The sequence below is a fragment of the Daldinia childiae genome (genome assembly GCF_008694065.1).
Source record: "Daldinia childiae strain JS-1345 chromosome Unknown Scaffold9, whole genome shotgun sequence".
NCBI classification, from domain to species: domain Eukaryota; kingdom Fungi; phylum Ascomycota; class Sordariomycetes; order Xylariales; family Hypoxylaceae; genus Daldinia; species Daldinia childiae.
The window spans coordinates 1590749-1614054 of NW_022984650.1; the positions used below are offsets into that span (position 1 = coordinate 1590749).

At 46.1% G+C, this 23306-nt stretch overlaps 6 protein-coding genes across 6 annotated transcripts; 3 read left to right on the plus strand and 3 right to left on the minus strand.

Moving 5' to 3' along the window:
- Positions 1-1398: 1398 nt before the first annotated feature.
- GL218_07628 (PAB-dependent poly(A)-specific ribonuclease subunit PAN2) lies at positions 1399-4926 on the plus strand (the record flags this gene model as incomplete). Its single annotated transcript, XM_033584392.1, has 9 exons — positions 1399-1497; positions 1554-2140; positions 2189-2205; positions 2263-2614; positions 2664-2914; positions 2968-3134; positions 3541-3751; positions 3810-4023; positions 4077-4926. 9 exons carry the CDS (start codon positions 1399-1401, stop codon positions 4924-4926), a joined length of 2748 nt encoding a protein of 915 aa, XP_033432485.1.
- A 947-nt stretch (positions 4927-5873) lies between these two features.
- Positions 5874-6873, minus strand: GL218_07629 (37S ribosomal protein S7, mitochondrial; the record flags this gene model as incomplete). Its single annotated transcript, XM_033584393.1, has 2 exons — positions 5874-6326; positions 6403-6873. 2 exons carry the CDS (start codon positions 6871-6873, stop codon positions 5874-5876), a joined length of 924 nt encoding a protein of 307 aa, XP_033432484.1.
- A 3017-nt stretch (positions 6874-9890) lies between these two features.
- On the minus strand, positions 9891-10296 carry GL218_07630 (uncharacterized protein; the record flags this gene model as incomplete). The annotated part of the gene is made up of 3 exons (XM_033584394.1): positions 9891-10051; positions 10123-10182; positions 10242-10296. 3 exons carry the CDS (start codon positions 10294-10296, stop codon positions 9891-9893), a joined length of 276 nt encoding a protein of 91 aa, XP_033432435.1.
- A 4981-nt stretch (positions 10297-15277) lies between these two features.
- GL218_07631 (Nitronate monooxygenase) lies at positions 15278-16416 on the plus strand (the record flags this gene model as incomplete). Its single annotated transcript, XM_033584395.1, has 3 exons — positions 15278-15726; positions 15811-16216; positions 16279-16416. The coding sequence occupies 3 exons, from the start codon at positions 15278-15280 to the stop codon at positions 16414-16416; spliced, it is 993 nt and encodes a 330-aa protein (XP_033432609.1).
- Positions 16417-18127: 1711 nt separating this feature from the next.
- On the minus strand, positions 18128-20421 carry GL218_07632 (Eukaryotic peptide chain release factor GTP-binding subunit; the record flags this gene model as incomplete). The annotated part of the gene is made up of 3 exons (XM_033584396.1): positions 18128-18184; positions 18241-20045; positions 20097-20421. 3 exons carry the CDS (start codon positions 20419-20421, stop codon positions 18128-18130), a joined length of 2187 nt encoding a protein of 728 aa, XP_033432433.1.
- An 898-nt stretch (positions 20422-21319) lies between these two features.
- GL218_07633 (Ran-specific GTPase-activating protein 30) lies at positions 21320-23282 on the plus strand (the record flags this gene model as incomplete). The annotated part of the gene is made up of 3 exons (XM_033584397.1): positions 21320-21430; positions 21544-21612; positions 21711-23282. The coding sequence occupies 3 exons, from the start codon at positions 21320-21322 to the stop codon at positions 23280-23282; spliced, it is 1752 nt and encodes a 583-aa protein (XP_033432434.1).
- Positions 23283-23306: the final 24 nt, after the last annotated feature.

A 23306-nucleotide genomic window follows, 5' to 3' on the forward strand; every position in this document is an offset into this window, starting at 1 on the left:
ATATTTTTTTTAGGGAATGACGCATCCGCGGAATGATAACCACGGTCGGTCTGCGCAAATACACCGGATGCGAAACCAGACGAATAAGGGCTGGCTGTATAAATCGAACGCGAGGATACCGAGTAATTGTACACGGGGTAAAAACGCTTTGATGAAGCACTATCCATTGACGGGGTGCAATCCAAATTAGATAGTCTTTTTCTTATGAAAAAAAGAGTTAGGATATAACAATCTAAAGAAATTAGTTCCAGCATTTGATTGTATGAGTGACTTGGTATTAACTGGTTAATGGTTTGAGAACCGTGAACGAACGGCATTTTTCATGTGGCTATTCTGTACTAAACAACGCCTTGATAGGATGTAAATGAATTACCTACCTAATTTAGGTAACTAATTGAAATGAAAATTCTGGTATTGTCTGGTCTTACCTATCTCCTTATACTATGTAGAATGAACACTTAAAACTTAATATATAAAGCACAAACGAAGGAAAAGAATGAAAAAAACTTACATAAAAGGGATGGGCCTGTGCTGCACGTTTATATGCATAAATCCATACATTTCCTCGTTATAGTGTTTCCATATATACCGTGCAGATATACGGTCAGACGGTATTGGAGTCTAACGTAATAAACCTAGATCCTAGTAGATCCTAGTCTTTAATCCTAGTAAATTGAAGTGGGATACCTTAACAACTTCTTTCCCATATTTAAACATACGCGACGCCCCTACATTTATCTACGTTGCGGGTGAAAATATATCTTTCAATGCGATTAGTTCGATCATGACAAATCCGCCAAAATGGACGGAGATTGGGACGAGGCAAGTATTTCTTATGATTATTCTAATTAGTTCGAAAATCGACAGTTACATATGCGAGGAGGGGCTAGGTTTAATTCAGATACTGTCAAGTTACTTCGTTGGATGCAAGGCTGACTCTATTCTATATTCATAGGTTCATCGCATACCTTTTCCACCACCCGGTCTCCGGGCTATGCCAACACCTGTCACCGTCTTAGCCTTCGATACTAGCCAGGAGCTCTTATGGACCGGAAACGAATATGTACGAACGATACCCCTCTAATGGTCCGTCTTCTTATAGCCAGGCTGATAGTTATCATAGGGCCGAGTATCCTCATTTTACGGTACAAAATTACAGCCGTATACATCTTTCAAAACCCATACTTCTCAAGATGGGCCTGTTCGACAGATACTCTTTAACGACAAGGGCGTTATAGCTCTAGGCTCCCGCGGCGTACATATGGCATTGAGAAGAGGTCCACCCTTGTGGTCGATTAGGTAGGTTCCCTTTCCCCCAATTATTCCCATTTTGGAAGGCTTTCGATCAATACTCATTGAGGGAAACGCAGGAACGAGGATATGCTAGAATTACGATGTATGAGCTTCACGTCCAAGGGCACTGCCGAGATTCTAGCCGCCGGAGAGCAAGATAAGATGTTTGTAATCGACATAAATAAGGGCGAGATAACTAAACAAGTACAGTTAATTAATCAGTATAAATTGAAATTGTGTTGCTGCTAATTGCTTATTAGTTACCTACCGAGTACAAATATACAATCATGAGAAGAAGTCGGTATATATGCGCCGCAACCTCTACTGGCGCTGTCCACATAATCGACCCCGTTAGCTTTCAGGTCATCAAAATATGGAACGCGCATACGGCCGCAATTAATGACATGGATGCCCAACACGATTTCATCGTTACCTGTGGATATTCTATGAGACACGGGGGTAATTACATGCCCGATCCGTTCGTCAATGTGTTCGATCTAAAGAACATGATATCTATGTCCCCTATCCCATTCCCAGCCGGTGCAGCTTATGTGAGAATGCATCCTCGAATGTCGACAACCAGTATTGTTATGTCACAGATCGGACAGATGCACGTGGTTGATCTAATGAACCCCAACACTAGCAATGTGCGTCAAGCAAACAACCTCAGTTACTTCTCAATGATAGAAATCGCGTCTTCGGGGGAAGCAATTGCTCTTGCAGATGCTGACTGTTATATCCACCTCTGGGGCTCACCGAGCAAGATTCATTTCGCTGAATTTCCCACTCCGATAGAGACGGCAGACTCCGGGACGGGGCCCCGAATCGAGTTTGATTCTCCTGATGCGTAAGTGTACTTCGGCTTATATGAATTCGTTTGCTGACAGAATACTAGGCCGTTGAGCGCTGTCGGTATGCCATACTATAGAGAAGTATTGCTGTCGGCATGGCCAAGTAATATGATCACAGAAATTGGTGCCCCTCCTGTTAAGATTGACGCACAATTCTTGGCAACGCTCCAAGAGAGAGACTGGGGTTACTTTGGCAAGAATACTCGACCTCTGCGGAGAAATCAAATCGAGGATACCCGAAACACCGAAAATGCCCAAAGCTCTCTAAAACCACCAAAGTTCCTAAGCGAGAAGGCCAGAGAAGCGGCAAAGTCTCCGGCCGGGACACCAGCTCCGGAAGAAGTTATACCAGAAATTCCGCAGATTTTACAAGACAACAAGCTCGAAAGCCTAAAGATCGAGGTCCCCGAGTTGTATCAGAATATTGAAATAAAATATAGTAAATTCGGAATCGACGATTTCGATTTTGGGTAAGTTGATTTGCCGCTCCTATGCTACACATGCTGATAAAAAGACTAGTTATTTTAACAAAACCCAGTACTCGGGTTTACAGAATCATATTGTTAACGCCTATGCCAACCCATTGCTGCAGGTGATGCATTATACCCCATTGATCCGAAATATTGCTCTTCATCACGCAGCGACGGCCTGTGTAGATGAGCTGTGTCTCCTCTGCGAGTTGGGATTTCTCTTTGATATGCTCTACAAAGCAGAGGGAGAGGCTTGCCAGGCATCTAACTTCACCAAAACCCTTAGTTATCATCCTGAAGGTAAGTGGTCGTGTTTATATTCCTCTTGACGGCTTACTGATGAACTTGAACAGCGGGCAAGCTGGGTCTACTCGAGGAGGAACCTCATGCATCGCGGACCGTTATGCTCCAGCACCTAGCTCGATATCTTCTAAGACAAATGACTCAGAACTATAACCTAATGATACAAAATCCCCATTCTCATAGTACAGAGTCACCGCGTCCTGGAGCACTCGAAGAAGTAAGTCCACTTAGTTATGCCTTCTTAAATATAACCTCTGCTAACCATTAGTTCCAGCTCTTTCAAACATCCGCAACTAGCTCTATCAGATGCATGAATTGTCGAAGCGAAACTACGAAAGCTGACCATACTATGGTGAATGAATTAATGTACCCCCAAAATGTAAGTCTGGCTCGCTTCTAGCAAAGCAAATAACCCAAGCTCATTGTCACAGAAATCCGGGCATAGAAACCCAAGAATACGAGGAACAACATTTTCGCAAGTGTTGAAGATGAGCGTAGAGAGGGAGACTACCAACAAAGGTTGGTGTAATAATTGTCATAGGTACCAGACATTGGCTACCCGAAAGACGATACACAGGATACCCAGCGTATTGATGCTCACGACCGCAATTAACAACAATGAGCACCGGAGACTCTGGGCTACGCCTGGATGGTTGCCAGAAGAGATTGGCGTCATAGTAGATAACGGCCAATTCTTCTGTTTCGAGGGTGAAGACTTGAAATTGCATTTGCAGCGGGGGATCCATAATATTTCGGTATATTCTTTGACTGGCCTTGCCGTCAATATCGAGGGTGGTCAGCAGCAGAGATCGCACCTCGTAGCCATGGCAAATAGTAAGTTTCCATATTTTGAAAATTTAGCTATCTGAGAGAAGCTAATACGTGAGTCTAGTCGCACATTCTGCGCCGACGGCCCCCGGCCAAAGTCAGTGGTACCTTTTTAACGACTTTCATGTCAAGCCTATCCCTCCTCAAGAGGCACTTACATTCAATACATCATGGAAGACACCTTCTGTCATTACGTATCAAACCAAATCCGCCAACAATCAACTTGATTCCAGTTGGAAGCAGAATCTGGATTCTAGGCTATTATATCTAGATCTCCAGTAAGTCTACAGTCTTTTAAGTTGCAAACTACCTAATACTAATAATTATGCAGAGCTGATCGAGCTGATAAGACTTATCGAACTTTGGATCGGCAAACTGAGCCGGCTGGACCAGATACGATTGTTGCAATCGATACAGAATTTGTCAAGATTTCACAACCGGAAGTTGAGATGCATTCAGATGGCGACTCGAAGATAATCCGGCCAACGGTGCACGCCTTAGCCAGGAACTCCATCGTCCGAGGCAGTGGCATGGACGAAGGAGTGCCGTTCATTGATGATTATATCACTATCAAGGAGAAGGTCGTCGACTATCTAACCTCGTACTCCGGGATTACCCCCGAAGACTTAGATATAACGACGGCGCAGCAGAGAGGACATAACCTTGTTCCGTTGAAGATTGCGTACAAGAAAATTTGGATTCTCTTGAACCTCGGGTGTAAATTTCTGGGCCACGGGTTGAAGCAGGACTTTCGAGTAATCAACATTCACGTACCGAAAGCGCAAGTCATTGACACGAGCGATCTATTTTTTATCAAGGAGCGCCTTCGGAAACTCAGCTTGCAGTTCCTCGCACATACCCTCCTCAAAGAAGATATTCAGCTGAGCACGCACGATTCTATCGAAGATGCTAGGACCGCCTTAAAGCTATACCGCAAGTATCAGGAATTCAGCGAGGCGGGCGTTCTCGATACTATGCTTCAGGAGATCTACGCGAAAGGGGTCGCCTCTAACTTCAAACCCCCAGCTAAACTAATTCCAGGTGGCAGCGTCCCCAGGACGGATACTCCACCTGTGGACGGGACGATAACGGTCGGGCCAACGACGCCGTCTAGAAAGCCTAGCTCCCTTGTGCCCGGAACACCAGCGTCGACGCCAGGAAGGGGGCTGGGCTCGAGATAGCTCCAGGGCCTCAACCCCGAGCAGACATGTGTGCAATTCTTGGCGCGCATATGCTGAAGAAACAAAACAAGCGAAATCCATCGAGTCTCTCTCATTGAGGACTAAGGGAAGAACTACTTTTTCATCCTGTTCAGCTACAGACTAAGTTTTACGAGTCTGTTTTCGTGCTTATTTCGCAATTGTTTACGAGACTCGTGAGAAACGGCAAAGATTCCCCTATAGCATACGACGAAACTAGATTCTGCTAAATGTTTAAAAAAAGGGGAGTGGATGGTAGAAGAACCACTATGCTAGGTACCTACCTAAGTTAGGTAGTAAAGCGACGAGAAGAAATCAAAATCAATCTTAAATACTAGTCTTGGATAAACTGACTTATGCTTGATCTTTTCTCTATTACCTGATATCTTTTTCATAAATCCTTTAGAGTCTATCGAGTCTTCATTCTTAGTAGTATAGTAAGTCGGTATGCGATCCACACGCGTATGAATAGCAATAATTTTCAACTTGGGTTGAAGTTTCCCTAGAACTACGTTGTCTTCTCGGTCTGGTAGATAGATGAATATCTCCCTTCCTCGAGTGTTTAACTGAAATAGGCGGCTTCAGATAAAGGTGTAGTTATAGATTTTTCAAACCCCTCGATTTTCACTCAAGTAAGCCTCTCATTAAGAGAACATGGTAGCAAGCAGTGTATATCGTCTTTGTACATGGCTTTTGATTTATATCATACATAGGTACATACCTACCTAGGTAGGTACATTATCACAGCCGACCATCTACCTACATATATCGATAGGTACGATGTCGCACCAGGAACGCCCTGATTCAGTCCAGTTCCCCCAGCTGTAGTTTTCCCCCTTCTCCCCACGAGCCAATAATCGCTTCGACATCTATATATATACCTATCTATATATATCTCTACCGGCCGGCTGGCTGGCTGGCTAGGTAACCTACTTCCGCCGCTTCCCCACAACAGCATGGTGCGTCAGATTAGCACGGGCAGCAGTACCAAGCTTATGTATGCTGTTGCGCTTATCCCAGACGGTGGACTTGCCCTCGACGACGGCGACCAGCTCCTGGGCGAAGCGGGTGGCGAACTGGGCGCGGCCGGAGGCGGCGGAGCGCTTGCGGCGCACGGCGTCCAGGATCCACATGACGGCGATGCGGCGCCGCGCGCGCGCCGCCATGGGCTGCGGCAGGTCCAGCGATTGTCCGCCGCCGGCCGCGCCGCGTAGGCTGCGGATCCGGATCAGGGGCGCGACGGAGTCGATGGCTAGGGTTAGGTATAGGAGTGGGTTGAGGGGTAGTTGGTCGGCGGGGGGGCTGCCGGGGAGGAGGGGTCGGAGGGGGGAGACTTTGGGGGCGGGGGTGGTGCGGAGGTAGTTGAGGATCATGGCCATGTTCTGTTTTTTTAGAGAGGTTAGCTTGGTTCTCGTGTTAGAAGAGGAGAAGGGGAAAAGAAGGGAATGGCCGACGTACCCTCTGCGCTTGGCTTAGCTTCCCGTCTTTCATCAGGAGCTTCGTCACCTGCTCTACTACGGGATGGTATCTGTCCTGCAGCTGCTGGCCCTTGCCGACGCGGTCGGGCATGTTGAATAGCAGGCCCTCGTCGTCATCGTCGTAGAGGCCCTGGTTGGCGGCGGCTTTCTCGAGGGCGGCTATGGCTTCGGCGTTGAGGAAGTTGGGCGCGAAGAGCTCGGGGGGCTTGGGAACGTATTCTGCGGGAGTTGGTGGTGGGGTTTCGGACTGTGGTGGTGGTGATGGTGGTATTCTTGTGTTGGTATCGTCTGAAAGTCCTCTCCTCGTTATTAAGAATGGTGTCGGGTATGTTGGTCGTTGTTCCGGATGGGATGGTATTCGGAAAGCGGTTGTGGGTGCTCGTCGCGTTCGTATGCTGAGATTACGGACGGTGGCGGCGGCGGTGCCCCAGGGGGTCAACTTGCAAGACATGATGCCGGTTTTGAATTTGCAAGTAGTTACATCGATTGTAAGGTCAATTCCTACTTCCTCGTCCTCTTCGTCCCCAAAATGCGATATTAGTTGAGTCGTTAATGATTGATGCTACGATAAAAAAAAATGTTAATCTGATAATGCGATTCGGTAGCTGCCCCCCCTGCAACAATCCTAGCGCACAATTAATCCGGAGCACGGACTATTAGGTTTTGATATGCTTTTATCAATTCTATGGATGGAGGGGTTTATCTTATCGTTAAAGTATAAAAGACACCGCCACATATTCATATTTCCATACATCATGGAAACATTCAATCTAACTAAGCCACACTTATTGTTTTTATGATATCTCACTTTTCGTTTGCAGCATTTTTTCTAATTGGACGATCTTGCATATTTTACTTGTCTATTATGCTTAATTTTTCAATCTCGCTTTTAGTTTCCTATCTCCTTTACATCTATTTTATAACCCTTTTTTTCTCTTCTTTTTTTTTTTTTTGCTTTTTACTTTCGCCTTTTCTTTCTCCGATCAAAAATTTCTTCTTCCCGTGTTCCAGTTTAAATCTAGAACAGTTCCACCCCATTAATTACCTAAGAATTAGGAATAGGAATTTAACTTAAGCAAGTTAAAGCCATCGTCTTTTTTTCCCCCTTTCTACCCGTCACACCCCAACAACTCTCCAGATCGTTCCCCCCCATCCATCCTACCTTAGGTACTTTTCCCCCACGCGGGCCCATGGGTAACCGGATTGTAACAGGGCTGCTACATAGGTATTTTATTTTCCTTGGCTTTGACCCCACCATGTCCACGTCGATTATGCGGGTATTTATACATACCATACCTACATACCTACAGCAGCAGCAAACCTGAGGAAGGATTTCAGCCCGCAGCGGCAGAGTCAGTGCATGGGGTTTTTAGAAACCCGCTTAGGAAGCGCCTCTTCTTCATCTCATCTTAATGCTGGTGCTGGTGCCTGTACGGTGGAGACGTGTCCCTCTATGGGAGGACGCCTTCAAAAGTTCAAGACGCCCAGTTTAGGTACCTACCTTACCTACCTTACCTACCTTACCTACCCACCTAACATAGGACATTACTATGAGACATGAATGTCTTAAAACCTTTTTTACCACGCCCAAGGCCTTCTTACTTTGGGCTGTGCCGCCTCGGCGCCTCTGAGCTCACAATGTCTCAGAGTTGCCCATCCTTCGGATGCCATTTCCGCGATGAGAACCGGTCGTGGTCGTATGACTATAGGGTTGCAGGTGATAGCTACCATATGCGAGCTGATAACCCTGTGGAGCTCACCGGTCGAGTTAGGTCGCGGTTCGTGAGGCTACATCTAAGGTTACTCGCCGGTTGGGCTTTAAACCAGATCCGCGATGGCGATGGCGTAATATAATGGAGCACCTGACCTTGCTTTAAAACCGGGAGGTCGTATACTGTGGTATCTTTTTTTTTCTTCTCCATCGTCAGCTTATACCTAGCTGACAATGGATATCTGCAGCCGAAACCCCATCGAAAAAATGGATATATGTTTATGTGAGTGGGAACGGCCATGATGCTCATGCTTACACCCTCGTATTCCTCCTGAACACCGGCACAAACCATGGTATATACTATGTACTATACCATGTACTATACTATATATGATTACTCTACAAAGATGGAGATCATAGGGTTCATAAGGTAACACATTTAGTACCATGTAGGGCAGCTAAACCTAGCACCTAGCTTACTTACGCCTTGTCCCTGGCTGGCGTAGCATCGCGCATTTTGTTTTCATCAGACGAATTTCAGGAGTGCATGCATACGCATACTACAGTAAGCAGGAACATCAACATTAACATTAACACACATGATGCCTATATACAAAAAATGTTTCCATAAGTCTATGTGTCATCACGTCATCGGGGGAAAGCATTTTAGATATGTCGGGTATTTTATCCCTCTCGGTTCCATTGAGAAAAGAAGAACGGAAAAGCAACGACAACATAAAAACTAGGAGATCGACATTATTCATTACTCCTCATCAAGTGATCGCATCCTATCCCAATTTTTTTCCCCTTCCTCCCCTCCCCATCTCTTTCTAGATGACCCATTGCCGTTACTTTTTTTTGTTTTCCCTTTTCCCTCACTCTTTCGAGCATGTCTCAGGCCTGTTTCCTAGTTAGATAGATGAGCTCAACAAAAAAAAAATCCTCATCCTTGTAATTAGTAGGTAGCATAAGTCCACGACTTCTAATACATAGAAAATCGGTCGAGCGATGATGTCGTGTCTATCGATAGTTGGTTTCATGAGATCAGCTTTTGCTTTTTCTCTTTTCCGTCTGTTCCGTTGTAATTTTCAACAGGTCGAGTTGGAGCAGTTGAAACGAAGAGTGGTAAGAGAGAAAATCCAACATAATCCCTCGCGACAAGCGTTTTTTCTTCGAGAACCGACAAAATGGGTCCCAAAAGAAAGAAGAAAAAAACCGAAGTCCTGCGCCTGGTCCTGGTCCTGGTCCTAGTCCTCCCCGAATAATCCCTGTTTTTGAAACCCTTTCCTGGTGATGATCCCCCGCTGTCGTAGTGTAAAACACGCCCTCGCTACCACGAAAAATGGTCGTGGCGGACAAGAATACTAAAAACCTCCAAGTTGTGTCCATTGGAAACCAATCAATGATGAGGAACCTGCGCCGAACCCATAGATGCTAATGTAATTGCTCTCCCCGTCTCTGGGTTTTTTTCTTCTTTTCCTTCTTTCTCGTGTCCTTGCCGTGGGGCAGCCAGATCCTTTCCCAAACTCCGATTTGCCAATATCGTACAGAACAGGAAGTTCAAGTCGTAAAGCGAGGAGACACAACCCCCCCCCCAAAAAAAATTCAAACATTGCCGTCGGAGGAAATAGGGTGTGTCGAGGTGAATCAATCGCGCAAATAGGGAAGGCGATCGAGAATAGGAGCCACGCATGTCAGTTGGAGACCCTTAAATGTCGAAACATGTTCGTAGTCGGTTGAATTTCCCGAGGGGCCGTCTACCAGCTGGCTGATAAATTCGCTTGATTGGAAAGCCAGGTCAAGGCCGCCTCCGCGGCATCTTCCCTAGCATTAGTGATGTTCCTCCCGTCGTACCAATATCGCGCCTCGATTCGCTTGCCGTAAACGGTAACTATACTAGACCAAGCGGTACGACCACCTAACGATCGGAGGAAGATCTGGTCAGTTATCACCTATATGGGGTTAATGAATGTTAAAAAGGAGACCCACCACGCCGATCAGATACGATTTGAAAATGAGGAGCTTGGATCTGGTATTCGCGGCAGACCTCTGGTCAGGTGTGTTAGTTACACTCTTACAAACTTCTATGTGAGATCAGGTTTTCCTACCTGCTAGCCGGTCTTGCCATGGTGTGCCCGAAGCCTGTTGCTGTGAAGACGGCATAGTGATTGGATAGACTCGTAGGAAAGTAATGAGATAAGCTGATGCTTTAGGTAGAGGAAATCTTCTACGATAACAGAGTGTGATAGCCAAAATGTGCTTGATGTGCTTGTATGATATAAACCAAGGAAGAAACTAGCGCTCAAGACCATGTGGGAGACGTGCTATGTAAATACCTTTTATATTCGAGCTAGAATCGGTGCCCTCGTGTTTTCTCGATTGGGAAAGGAGAAACACGGCCAGCAGCATGGACGAAGAATATGAGCTACGTACGCGCATAGGCATCAAGGAACGGGCAAGTAAAATCAGAATTATGAGTGGTGAAAGAGGCAGTGGATGATGTGGCAGGAAAGGATTAGCTAGCGGCCGCCTAGCTGTTTGCGCAACGGTACTGTACGGCTATGAAAGGGAAATTATTCGGCAGAGGAGACGGCATCATGCATCGTGTGTGTGTACGTGGTGGGTGGGTGACAGGTTCAGCTCCAGAGAGGCGTTGATGTGGTAGGAGAGGAGGATGAAGTAGGAGATAAACGACGGCTCTCATCGCCGATATAAGTTACAAGTGAGCATGCCAATTCCTTCTCTATCATTTCCAACTGCTTACTAGGGTCATCATGTCTGAGCGGGAAACCTTGGAAGCAAACATATCCAGGTGGGTTGTCGAAGGATTGCTTTTTTCTCTTTCTTTTCTTATTATTCCTTTCTTTGCTCATGTTTCTTCCTACATCAGCAGCCTCATCAGTGTATCTTCCCCGTGACAGAAAGTTTCGGGGTAGATGTAGCCGAGTGTTATTCTAGTTTGAGTAACAATAATACTATCTTCAAGCACGATAGTAATGATAGGCTATAATAAGATAAAAAGAGAACTTGGGAGCCGATATGATAAAGATTCATACACGCCCCATGCTGACCGAGTAAGGTGAGTAGGGTTTGTTACGGAGACTAATAAAATAAGACAGGGTGTATGTGTATCCAATACGTGAAACGGGTTGATGATACTCTATACGTGATAAATGAGAAAGATAACACAGGTTTTGAAACGATATAGACCAGAAAAGAAAGCGTTAGAATACCGTACCACACATTGTAAGCCAAAGGTTGGGTGGCGGGGCCCTGGAGACCACAGCTTGTGACAGCTTTCCTGAGAGGCCCTCACGAACATGCGAGCAAGAAAGGTAAGGCAGATGGCAGATGGCAGATGGCCGATGTATTGTTGTCAAACTTGACGTAGCAGACCAATCGTCATACCACCCCTCCCCAGTTCGGAGATATTGTGTTGAACGAGTCTCACTGAGCTGTCGTAGGGAATCGATAGGTGCGGAGTATATAATACATACTAGGTAGGTAGTATGATACATAAGATGCATCTTATTACGCGGCTGTATGACAATCAAGTACTGGGTGGCTGATCAACTTTTTGACTTATCTGTTTCAACCGAGCCCTAAGAGAGCAGATTTACGACCAATAAGATAACACATAAAGCACCCCTGAAGCGTGTGTTAAGAATAGTACGGCTCGGAGCAGGCTAGACGTAGGAAAGCCTTGGTTATTGCGTGACGATTCAGACCCAACAACGTGGTTGAGCCGCGCCACGACCGGACAGCTGCCGCCGCCGTGACATTCTGGCATTTGTGATCAATAAGAAAATTCCCCGAGTCTTGAGGCGTACCTGTACTATTGGAGTACAGCCCCGACTCGACGTAAAATTCCATCGATATGTATCCGAGGCCGACTACACGTCCATGTTTGCAGGGAAGACGCGTGTTTTTTTCTATCGGGCATATGATTTTCGGCCTAAATCAATACATTGGTTCTCTGACGCAACAATGACAACCTTTAAATCATATTTTTTGTATTTTTTCCCTTTTTGCTTTGCTTGCTGTTATTGTAGATGTTTGCTTTTTCCCCTTTTTTTGCAAGGGGCCCTGTATCAAGTTTCGACCCAATTGATCGGAACACGCGATTCTAATTGGATGAATTAGACACAAGCCTGCGGAATAATCGAGAAACGGCCGGTGACATAGCGACAGCGGCGATATACACAGCATCTCGTCTGAGAAGTCCAACTTGGGTATAGACTATAGAGAAGTAAGTAGCCTGTTGAGGGACCAAGTTCTTTTCTCGCCATTCTGTTGGGCCGGGTACTCGGTAACTAGTTAGGCATGAACTAGGCTGGATGATGCATCGAGTTATTGGTTCTCGCTTAAAACTTTTATGAAAACCCCTAACTGTATGTCTAGAATATAACCAGGAACAATGTCAAATAGTTTTTCAGCTTTCCGGGTTGATTGTAAAAGCCGATGATCTACAGTTTAATCTTCTCCTTTTCGGTCAGGCACATGTCATAGTGGGTCAAAGAAAGGTACCTAACATTTTTGACTGGCGAAATCAAATATCGTAAGGGGAACTGCCCGGCTAGTAGGTCGGTTACGGAGAACGGATCGTGGGGAGATCACGAAGCGTTGGGCCGCATTTGCCATTGGGAGCAGTCAGACACAACTTACCTCTCCAGGTTACTCGGCCCTATGCCTTTAAGATGGCTGCAATTCGGGTATAAGATATCCTCTAGTTCCTCCGCCGAGACCTCGACATAACACGGACTGAGTGCCGAATCTCAGCAGATGTAATCTAGGGTCTAAGGAAGAAAACGCGGGATGTACCCTAGCAGCATTCTTACGATGCAGATGTAGACTGACTTAACCACAAACCATGATACTCATGTAGTTATGTGGTATAAGATAAGGCAAGCGTATGTTCTACTGTATCCTTCTCGTGTGTTAGACCTCCGTACCTTAGTCCCGCTGCGCGTCTCCGGCTTGATAAACAAGTAACCTTGTCCTACTAGTGGTTTGTATGCACGTCGGAGAGCATAAGACGTGTAACCGTTGATTATCGGGCCCGCCAGTATGGATCGTCGGATACAGGGCAACGTGGAAAGGCGTCGTACTAAAACGAATGCAGGAGCCCCGTATCATACGTACCAAGTCCAGATTGAAGGCTAAAATTGCTCGGCCGAGAGACTTGGTACCTACATAAGGGCTGCAACGAGCAGACCCATGTATCCCGTGTTAATGTGGAGGACAACATCCTTGTGTAGATCCAGCATTATCACTCGCCTTATCCAGGCACAATAAGTAGTGGCCGGCTGCAAGGGCGTGCAGAGTAGGCAGAGCGCATACCTCCCGTTGGCTTTAAGGCTATCTAGCAGTAAGGCAAAGTGCCAGAAGAGCTGTTCAGAAACCTGGCGAATGAGACTAGAAACAGTCAGCAGTAGATCGACGTGCCATGATAACTGCTACACCGAAAAATAGCTAATAAGATGTCAGTGATTGCCATCGAAAATGACCAATGGTTTCAGGATAACCGCGAGTGCTGAAGGCTGGTGTGGCGGTGCATAGGTAACTCTCCTGTCTCGTGAGAGGGGAAAAAAAAAGAAGCTGAGTAACAGTTATTGCTATGGTGGCTATGGTGGTTGGGCTGCGTATAGTTATCCTAGGTAATTATTATAGTCGTTGAAGGAATGAATCTAGTAGTCATGCACTACTTCTCGAGCCATACTATCGAAATACGAAGGGTACCAACTCTCGGAAACCAGCAATACGAGAGATATCAAGGAGGGCCAGTTGCGGATTAGAGCATGTCGCTTCCGCCGTCCCGTCGGAGCTTTACGTTAGGCAACTGTTGAAACTCAACAACCCGTGTGGGCGTCGTTGGTGCATAGGCGTGACTTTTAGATGCGTCCTTAGAGAATAGTAGGTCACAGGTATAGTAGTCTGAAGCAGAGGTCTTAGAAGGGAAACCTGCCCGCATATTCTAACGCGCTTGTATGAGTACGACAAACGGATAGTGATACGGCATTGAGGAGTAGTTCCCGTTGCCACCTGTCGTCCGGCTAATACCCTGCCGCATCATCTTTTAGATTCGTCTGTTAAACTGATGAACGATAAGTCAAATCTGTACCTAGATGAGAGCGTAGGAATGGTGAAGAATCATCATCTGGGCCATGTGTGCTTGCATTAGACGACAAGTGATTAATCTAAATATAGAAATACGTTGTCAATTGGATAGGTAAGTAACGGAAACGATATGTTACTGAAGGTGGCAAGTTCAAAGCCATTCACAGGATCCTAATATCCTAATAATACAAATAGTTGACAAAAGTTGAAGACGATAAGTAAAAGAAGATGCACCTGACTTGGAGGTTGCATCGATAAAGAACGAATTCCGATGTCAAGAGCTAAATGTCTCCACTCTAACCTGGAAAACCATAATAAAGTCCGGCCACAGATAACCCCGGATTCCGTTTGCCCTGCACGTGGGCGCCAGCACATGCATGGCCCGGGTTTACCGAGGGTCTCCTTCTATGTATTTATTTCCCCCGATTGGGACAGTGTTAGGAATTCCGGCGCGCAAGAACGTAACCAATGTCGAACTATTATACTAGTAACTTAGTTAGAACTTAAGTTAACTATTATATACACAACTTGGCCATTAATATCAAGTACTTATTTATTAAACACTCAACATTTAAAGTAAAGCTCGTGAATAAATTAGCTACCTTACCTTAGGTACATTTTATGAAATAAATTAATCTAGTTATATTTAAGATTAGTTAACTAGTTCAAATAGTTACATGTATCTTGTGTCCATATAGGTTAGGTACTTTTATACATATTATGACCTAGTTATGTATTTCGTTTCTAAGTTAGGTACTAGTCGTGGCTTAATATGTGGGTCTGGGGAATAGCCTACCTCGGCATCTTTACAACCTCCTTTGCCGTTTCATTCTTATAAGTGTCCGGATTTCGTCTCGGTCTTCGCTATCAACATTTAATCAAGATCCTTTAAAATCATATGCATTACATTATTAATTCATCACATCCCCTCCTCGACTCTATCGTAACAATAGTAACACAATTATATTGGTAACTTCCGGGATAAAGTATAAGTAATTAACACAAGGCGGCCAGTCATAACGCAAAGATGCCTTTTGACACCGAGCTGACGCGCCGTCTGGGCATCAAGATTCCTGTCGTACAAGGTGGCATGCAGCATATTGGATATGCTGAGTTGGCCGCTGCTGTTTCGAACGCCGGAGGCTTGGGTATCCTCACAGCTCTCACCCAGCCGACACCCGAGGATCTAAGGAATGAAATTCGGCGGTGTAGAAAGATGACCAAAAACCCCTTTGGCGTCAATATCACGCTGCTGCCTGCTCTTGTACCCCCAAACTATGCTGCCTACGCCCAAGTCGTCATCGACGAGGGCGTCAAGATAGTTGAAACCGCTGGTAACAGCCCTGGTCCTGTTATTTCCCAGCTGAAGAAGGCTGGCACCATTATCCTCCACAAATGCACCACGATCAGGCACGCGCAGAGCGCTATCAAGCTCGGTGTCGATTTCCTTTCCATAGATGGTTTCGAATGCGCAGGGTAAGTCCACCAATAAGCCCTGTCATCAGGGAATTTATAAGCTTTAATCGTTTGCATAACTAAAACGCGCATTGTGATGGGCAGACACGTGGGCGAGTCAGACATCACCAACTTTATCTTGCTCACCAAGGCGCGTCAGACGCTCAAGGTGCCATTTATCGCTTCGGGAGGTTTCGCCGATGGCCACGGTCTAGCGGCCGCCCTATGTCTTGGTGCCGAAGGCATCAACATGGGCACTCGTTTCATGTGCACCGTCGAGGCGCCCATCCACCAGAAGATCAAGGAGCAGATCGTTAAGGCACAGGAAACTGACACAGCCTTGGTGATGCGCCGCTGGACCAATACTACCCGGCTGTATCGCAACAAGGTCACCGACCAAGTTGTCCAGATCGAAAAGGAGAGTAAGACGGGCGAATTCGCCGAGATCGCCCCCTATGTGAGTGGCAAACGAGGCCGGGAAGTCTTCGTAAATGGAGATCCTGAATATGGCGTAAGTTACACAATGCTTCCCCTTCTCCTTATAGTAAGACTGCTAACCAAGTTGGATGATAGGTCTGGACTGCTGGACAGGTCATTGGTCTTATCCATGACATACCGACATGTGCTGCCTTGCTGACTAGGATCGAGAAGGAGGCAGAAGAAACGCTCACCTCGAAGCTTGCATTGGCTAAACCCCAAAGCAAGCTGTGAAGGGGTTATCTGTGCAACGTGTAATCATTGCAATTGCTATTAAGATGTCCTATTACAATATCTTCTATTCATGGGCAAGTGGCGTTATTTACTGTTTGCATTATAGGAATTTAGCTATCGTCGACGCTTCATCAAATAGTTAGATTAGTCTTGTGATAGGAATACAAACTTAGCACCCAATCTTCGTATGTAGTCCCTCTAAACCACAGCCCCTTTTCCCCTAAAGAACGTGGCTGAAGCCAAAATTAAGACATGTATGACATTGCATTGACATGACACTGGAATATTTCCACTAGTTATCACTCCTTATATCCGGACAGGGTGTTGCTCTAGCAACTTAGTCATATCCTCCTCATCATCATCATCGTCATTACAGATCTCCACTCCACATGGGCTCTCACGAACCGAGCCGGCAGTCTTTCGCCTCCATTTCTGCCGAATGCACCACAAGCACAGAACTGTATAACATAAAAAAAAAGTAGAGCAATGCAGCACAGACCCCAGACCCTATAGAATCGACTCTTACGCGCCCGTACATGAAAAAGTTCCTATGCACAACACATCTCGAGTCCTCGCCGGCACGAGGGTGGGTGGAGTTACGTTCCCGAAGACCCAGTTTCAACCAAGTCATCGGGCTCCCTCCCTATCCTATCCGCTCACCTGCAGCGCATTGCGTGGAAGGACAGGATGCGGTAGAAGATACCCCCCCCTCCGGCACCACGCAAGATCGATAGCCGAATCCACCTCTGTCGGGTCGAAAAGCTAGTGTCAATCAATAAGCGATCTACGTGCCCAACGATATCTAGCTGCGAGTAAGACATTGCTTCGATCTGTGTGCTAAGGACGGTCACATAATACATAACATAATACTCTAGCTCCCGATGATACATACCTACATACCGTTCGTAAGCGTCGTCCACGTACACGATTAGGTGCTGACCACCCCCTTTCCGTTACCCTGGAATACCCGCTACTCATGTCACCAGGTGCGCGTATTCCCCCCGCAGGAGCCGAGGCGACATCACAGTGGCCCTATACAAGCAATATCGATGATGATAAATCTAACGTAGACAGTAAGCTATCCTTAGACACCATTCGACAGATCTACGCTTGGCCATTGACAAATCTTACAAGTATACTTGCTGATTGGACGATTCAGTCTTACATCGAGCTTACTTTAATATCTAAAAGACCGCGGAATTACCACACGGAATTAAGACTATCGTCGCGAGAATATGGGGTTTCCCGGGTGGCTAATACATTCATACACCATTGTGTATTCCAGGTTGATTAAAATAGAATAAGGAAAAAATACAATTCTTTGAAAAAGAGGGATAACTACATGTAGAAAGAGTACGTCTTAACTTGGTGGGGAAAGGGGTTGTCCTCCTAAATTCCGGGATAATCTGTCTATAAGAAGAGATTATGAAATCCCTTACGATTTCCCATCACTATATTAAGGTTAAAGAGATGACAGTTAATATTTTGGTTCGGAGGGAGTGGCTTTTATTGAGCATGTCTAGGTCTATATCTGCCGCTTCATGCCCATGCAATGAGTTCTAAACAATTCATTACGAATGGGTGGCATTACCCATAAGCCCCATGGGGTCTTACATCAAATAAAGCCTTCTATTCCTCCTATTCATCTCGCGTCGACTATATCAAGCCGTAGCTGTCGTCCTTAGGCTTCATCACATTGGATTCTCGATCTCTAGGCGGAATCATCCGTGATAAGCTTGGTGATTTTTCCGATAGCAATAGTTTGACCCTGAAGGTAAGTTAGTTAACATCTAAAAGTAAGCAACCAGCGAAAGAATAACATACTTGGTCTCTCAAGGTGAAGCGACCCATCTGCGGGTAATCTTCGAATCTTTCGATACAAACCGAACCGGCGCCACCTGTAACTTGCATCCTGGCGATTATGCTGTCGCCCTTTTTCGCATGCGTCGGCGGTACCTTGCTCTTTCTGCCTGTTCCCTTTTGCAGCTTGTGTAATAATGCAGCAAAAGTTACTTCTTCGACTGCAGAGTGAACGTGTAGGACACAATTGAAGCCGGCACTGAGAATACTCTTCAGTTCGAGAATTCTGATCTGTGCCTCAAAAGCTGATACGTTATGAACGAGACGTTTCGGTGAGCAGAGCACGAAACCAGCCGAAATGTCATCTTCTTCGATACCTCGAAGACGTATCCGTACTTGGTCGCCGCATTGAGCAAATTGTATCTCGTCTTCTGTCTCGCCATAGAGAGCTGCAATTTCAACCTTCTCTTTATTCGGCATCATGATCAAAGTCATACCCTTCTTGCAGACGCCGGCTTCAATCTTGCCTTCAACCATGGTACCCATATCCCTATATTTTCCGCTAATAGCCATCATGAATGGCGCATTAGTCTTGCGTTCGAGGGCCTGCATGTTATCGAGATATTCCAATAGGGAAGGCCCGTCGTACCAGGGGCAAACCCCTGACGGAATGCGGTCTTTGATACCCATCGTTTGCTGGGCAGCAATGGGCATGAAGAAGACGTCAGTTTTTAGGTTGTATCCAGTGCCCTTAAGGAACTGTGCAAGTTTTGTAGTACATTCCTTGTATCTCTCTTCGGACCAGTTGACGGTAGCGTCGTCCATCTTGTTGATAACGACGACAAGTTTATTGACACCTTGGGTCTTGGCAAGCATGGCATGCTCGCGGGTTTGCCCACCTTTCTCAAAGCCGGTTTCATACTCTCCCTTACGCGCACTGATGACGAGGATGCCGACATCTGCTTGGGAAGCACCCCCAATCATGCTCGGGACATAAGTCTTGTGGCCAGGGGCATCTAGAATACTATATCGCCGCTTCTCGGTTTCGAAGAATCCTCTACCGACTTCGACTGTCTTTCCCTTCGATCGTTCTTCCTTGGTCAAATCAAGAGCCCAGGATAGGTACCATGTTTCTCGGCCCAAGTCTTTCGCTTCGCGCTTGTATTTATCCATTGTACGTTCGTCGACCATACCAGTTGCGTACAGAATAGAACCACCGAGGGTCGACTTGCCAGCATCGACGTGACCAATGAAGATGATGTTGACATGTTCCTTTCCGTATATTTCCTTAAGGGTCTCTTCGTCGACGTCGGCGACCTGTTCGTTAGCGACGGCATCGGCATCGCGAGCAGCTGCTTTGCTTGCTCTGGAGGGGCTTGAGCGTCCGGATGAGGGGGTTGGTGATGTCTTGCCACTTGAACTCTTGGTTGACTTGGTAGCCTCGCCAGTCTTCTCAATAGCTTTGGTTGCTGTTACTTTAGCACCAGCGTCGGCAGAGGCTTCCTTGTCAGCTTTTTCGGACTTGGGCTCGTCTTTTGGTGGTGCGGGAACACCGATCGATAGGACCTTAGCGGTCTTAGGCTTCGGAGGGTCTCCACCTATGCTCAAGACTTTAGTTCCTCCCTCTTGCTTAGCAACCGGCTTAGGCGCGTCGGAAGAAGAGGCGGGCGTAGCAGTAGATGCGCTCTGGTCGCCTCGCTTAGCAATGGTAGGTACAGCTTGGGATTGTTGAGCCTGTTGCTTGGACTTCTGTTGGGATTGGGGTTGCTGATATTGAGCATATTGCTGTTGCTGTTGCTGCTGTGGCTGTTGTTGTTGCGGTTGTTGTCCTTACTAATGTTAATAAATAACAATTTCATATATGAGGTGTAGATAATTACCGTATCCTTGGTTATATCCACCTTGTCCGTAGACATTACCATATCCCTGACCGTATTGACCGTAGCCAGCTTGAGGACCGCCATATTGAGGGTAGTAATTCTGGCCACCATAGTAACCTTGCTGGTAGTTAGGAGCATATCCACCACCATAACCTTGACCTGGTTGGAAAGTCTGGGCAGTGGGTTGAAAGGACGCGGCGCCAGGTCGGAATGATGCGGCGCCAGGGTTCTGAGGTTGGTTATTGAGGTTCAGCTGTTGAGCCTGCCTTGACAAGTTGTCGTCCTGAGCAGCAGGATCATCCTCCCAAGAGTTGAGATCAGCCATATTGCCGATTACTATATAAGTTATTATATATCGACGGCGATATTTATGGCAAGATGTTCGAAAGCGACGATTTGTATCAAGGGAGAAAATTCGACGTCAGATGGCAGAAGTTTGAGGGCTAGGAATTCGAAGTTGTGCGACCGTGAAATTTCTACTCTATTACTATAATAAAGATGAAGATGGATTAGTGGTCTAAGTTATGAATGATAAAATAAAATCCATTCACAATTATAGTATTGACTCACCGGTAAGGCCCTGCCTAAAAATCCAATATCTCAACTTTGGTTATTTCGTTATTTTGTTGCAGCGTTGCGGCAAAGTCGAAGAAGAGTTGCAGCTTTAGCGGGGTGAGAGAGGTTTTTGCCCCGCGAATGACGGAGAAGGAAGCATGTATTTAGGTACGTCAACTTAGGCAACCGTGCTGTTTTCAGTAATAAACTGTGGAATTTTATTAGTTTGTGCGATAAGAGGTGGATTAAATACGATAAGAATACATAGTTACATACTAACATAAGTCACGTATTAAACAGACATTAAGTATCTCGTTTATTAACTACACGGGATAATCTAGTTTCATTATTTACGCGGTGTGTTCACCTTTAAACATAATCAACCTCAACTTTACTACTAACGGCCGTGAATTCGTGCATATCCATTCCAAAGCACGGACATCTATCTTTTTAAGACGTTACATACATATTTAAAACTTTGGCCAAGACCTTTTTTTCAAGTTGGGCACCGATTCTATTAATTATTGCCCTTCATGGGGGGCAATTTAACAGTTTTTCTTTTTCATGCATGCATATTTTGAGGATGTGGTTGGAGCAAGACATTGGAGAAAAGACGATAATAACAAACTATCGCCTAATCCTATTGAAGTTACTGATGATACTCTGCCATGGATGCATTTCTAGCCAAGCTATCCTACCACGCCACCAACTACGCTATTAGGTCTTGTTTCGCTTTGACTTCTACATATGTCATCCAGCAAGGTTCAAGATTACTTAAAGTATGAATTATTTACTAACTAATTATTTATTACTCTAACCTCCTATTTCCACCTCTTATTTCAATCTTATACCTTATTATGTTATGTACCCAAACTAATTTTATGTTATTTAGACCGTTGATGATGATCCTCTACGAGCTGAGTTAAGCCATCTACAACGACGGTTGGCTCGCAAGATCGAGGTAAGTCATGTCTAGCCGACTTAGCTGAATGTAGGCTCTTCACCGATATACCCTTGTCGCGTGTTAATATCATCAACCTTTGCTAACCTCTCCAATAGCTCATCTCCCCTATACTTGAATCTATCGAGTTTCGCTTTGCTCGAGGAAATTCAACTTTAGAGGCCGTAGTGCAAACAGCACAAGAACTACGGGCCAATGTTGACTTACTTGGAAAACGTCTCGAAGCTGCTGCCTTAGCAGACCAATCCCACCAAAATGGAAGAGCTAAGGGCCCCGCTACTACTGCTTCTATGCGTCGTATCGAAGTCAAGAGCATTATCACAGACATCAAACAACTAATTGAAGATATTGATGATTCTATACCCCTCATCAATCTTTGGGTGTCTGCAATCGGGGGTATCCAAACACAACACTCGGCCTTTTCCCCTTCCCGTTTATTACAGGCTAGCATGCTTGTGAATGTCGGCGATACTCAATACATTCTCAACCCGGGCAGACCCATGCAGATCGGCCCAGACTTTATGCTGTCTATCTACATGTTATTTCGTGCCCATGCTTCTCCCGAAGACACGGCAGAGCCGTACGGAATAGAAGAGGGTCAGCGCAAGCCGGTATGGCAGGAAGTGATCCACAAAGCCCGAGTCCGGCTCCGTAGGATACCACTCGAAGATAATCTCCCTGGAACGAATAACAACATAGAGCATAACACCTCTTACGTAAGTTATGCGTACCAACTTCAAATTGTGGAGGACTTAGATGACGGACGTGTCCACACGGTCGAGGACGGCAGTGCCCCACCAACTGCTTACGAGGGTGTCCAGAGTGCTGGTATACGAGAATTTATCCCGGTCCACCAGATTTCAAAGATGTTCTACGCGGACGTTGGGAGGATTTTAAACATAAATAACGAAGATGGCGCCTCGAGTAGTCCCGTATTACTGCTTAAAAGGGACGTGAAGGCTATACCTCCGAATCAAGCACGACAGAACCATATATTTCCAGAGGACGAACGACAATTAATCGAAAGCCTGGATGAGAGTATCGTATCTGACGACACTTTAGAGGGCGATTCTCAGTACGAAATAGACCGTCAACTTCGCCAAGAAATCGTGGTCACCAAGGCTGCTATGCGGAGATCCACTAATTCTTGGAGGCTTCCGCAGGACCTTGACCCTGCATGGATAGCGCTAGAAGTATTTGAGATGGACGACGATGAAGATTGTACAACGGATGACGACGACGACCATACCCCTGAAGAAGACGAAGAATATAGAACAGAAAAAGACGCACATCCAAACCCCCACATCCCCCGCCGGTTGAAAAACAGCACGCGTCCATCCGCCGACTCAAATCTAGTAACCCAGCTCAACCGAATGAGCATAGCCTCCACACCCTCACGCTCGTCCTCCAGAAACTCAGGCGGCGCACTTATCCCCGACAGCGGGAAATTCGACGAAGACCTGCTCGAACGATCACCCTTCGGCGCAATCCACACCTCGCTCTCGCTCCTCGAAATGATGCTCCGCCTGACAAGCCTGCAGGAGTTCGAACAGACCACACACCTTGCCATCCCAGACCACGTACTAAAATTCTACCTCGACGAGTCCGTCTCGCGAGCCGATGCCGACGCCCCGGTTCATCATCGCAGCCTTAGTAGGGAGCGGAACTGAAATCGGGCGAGATATCCACTTTGA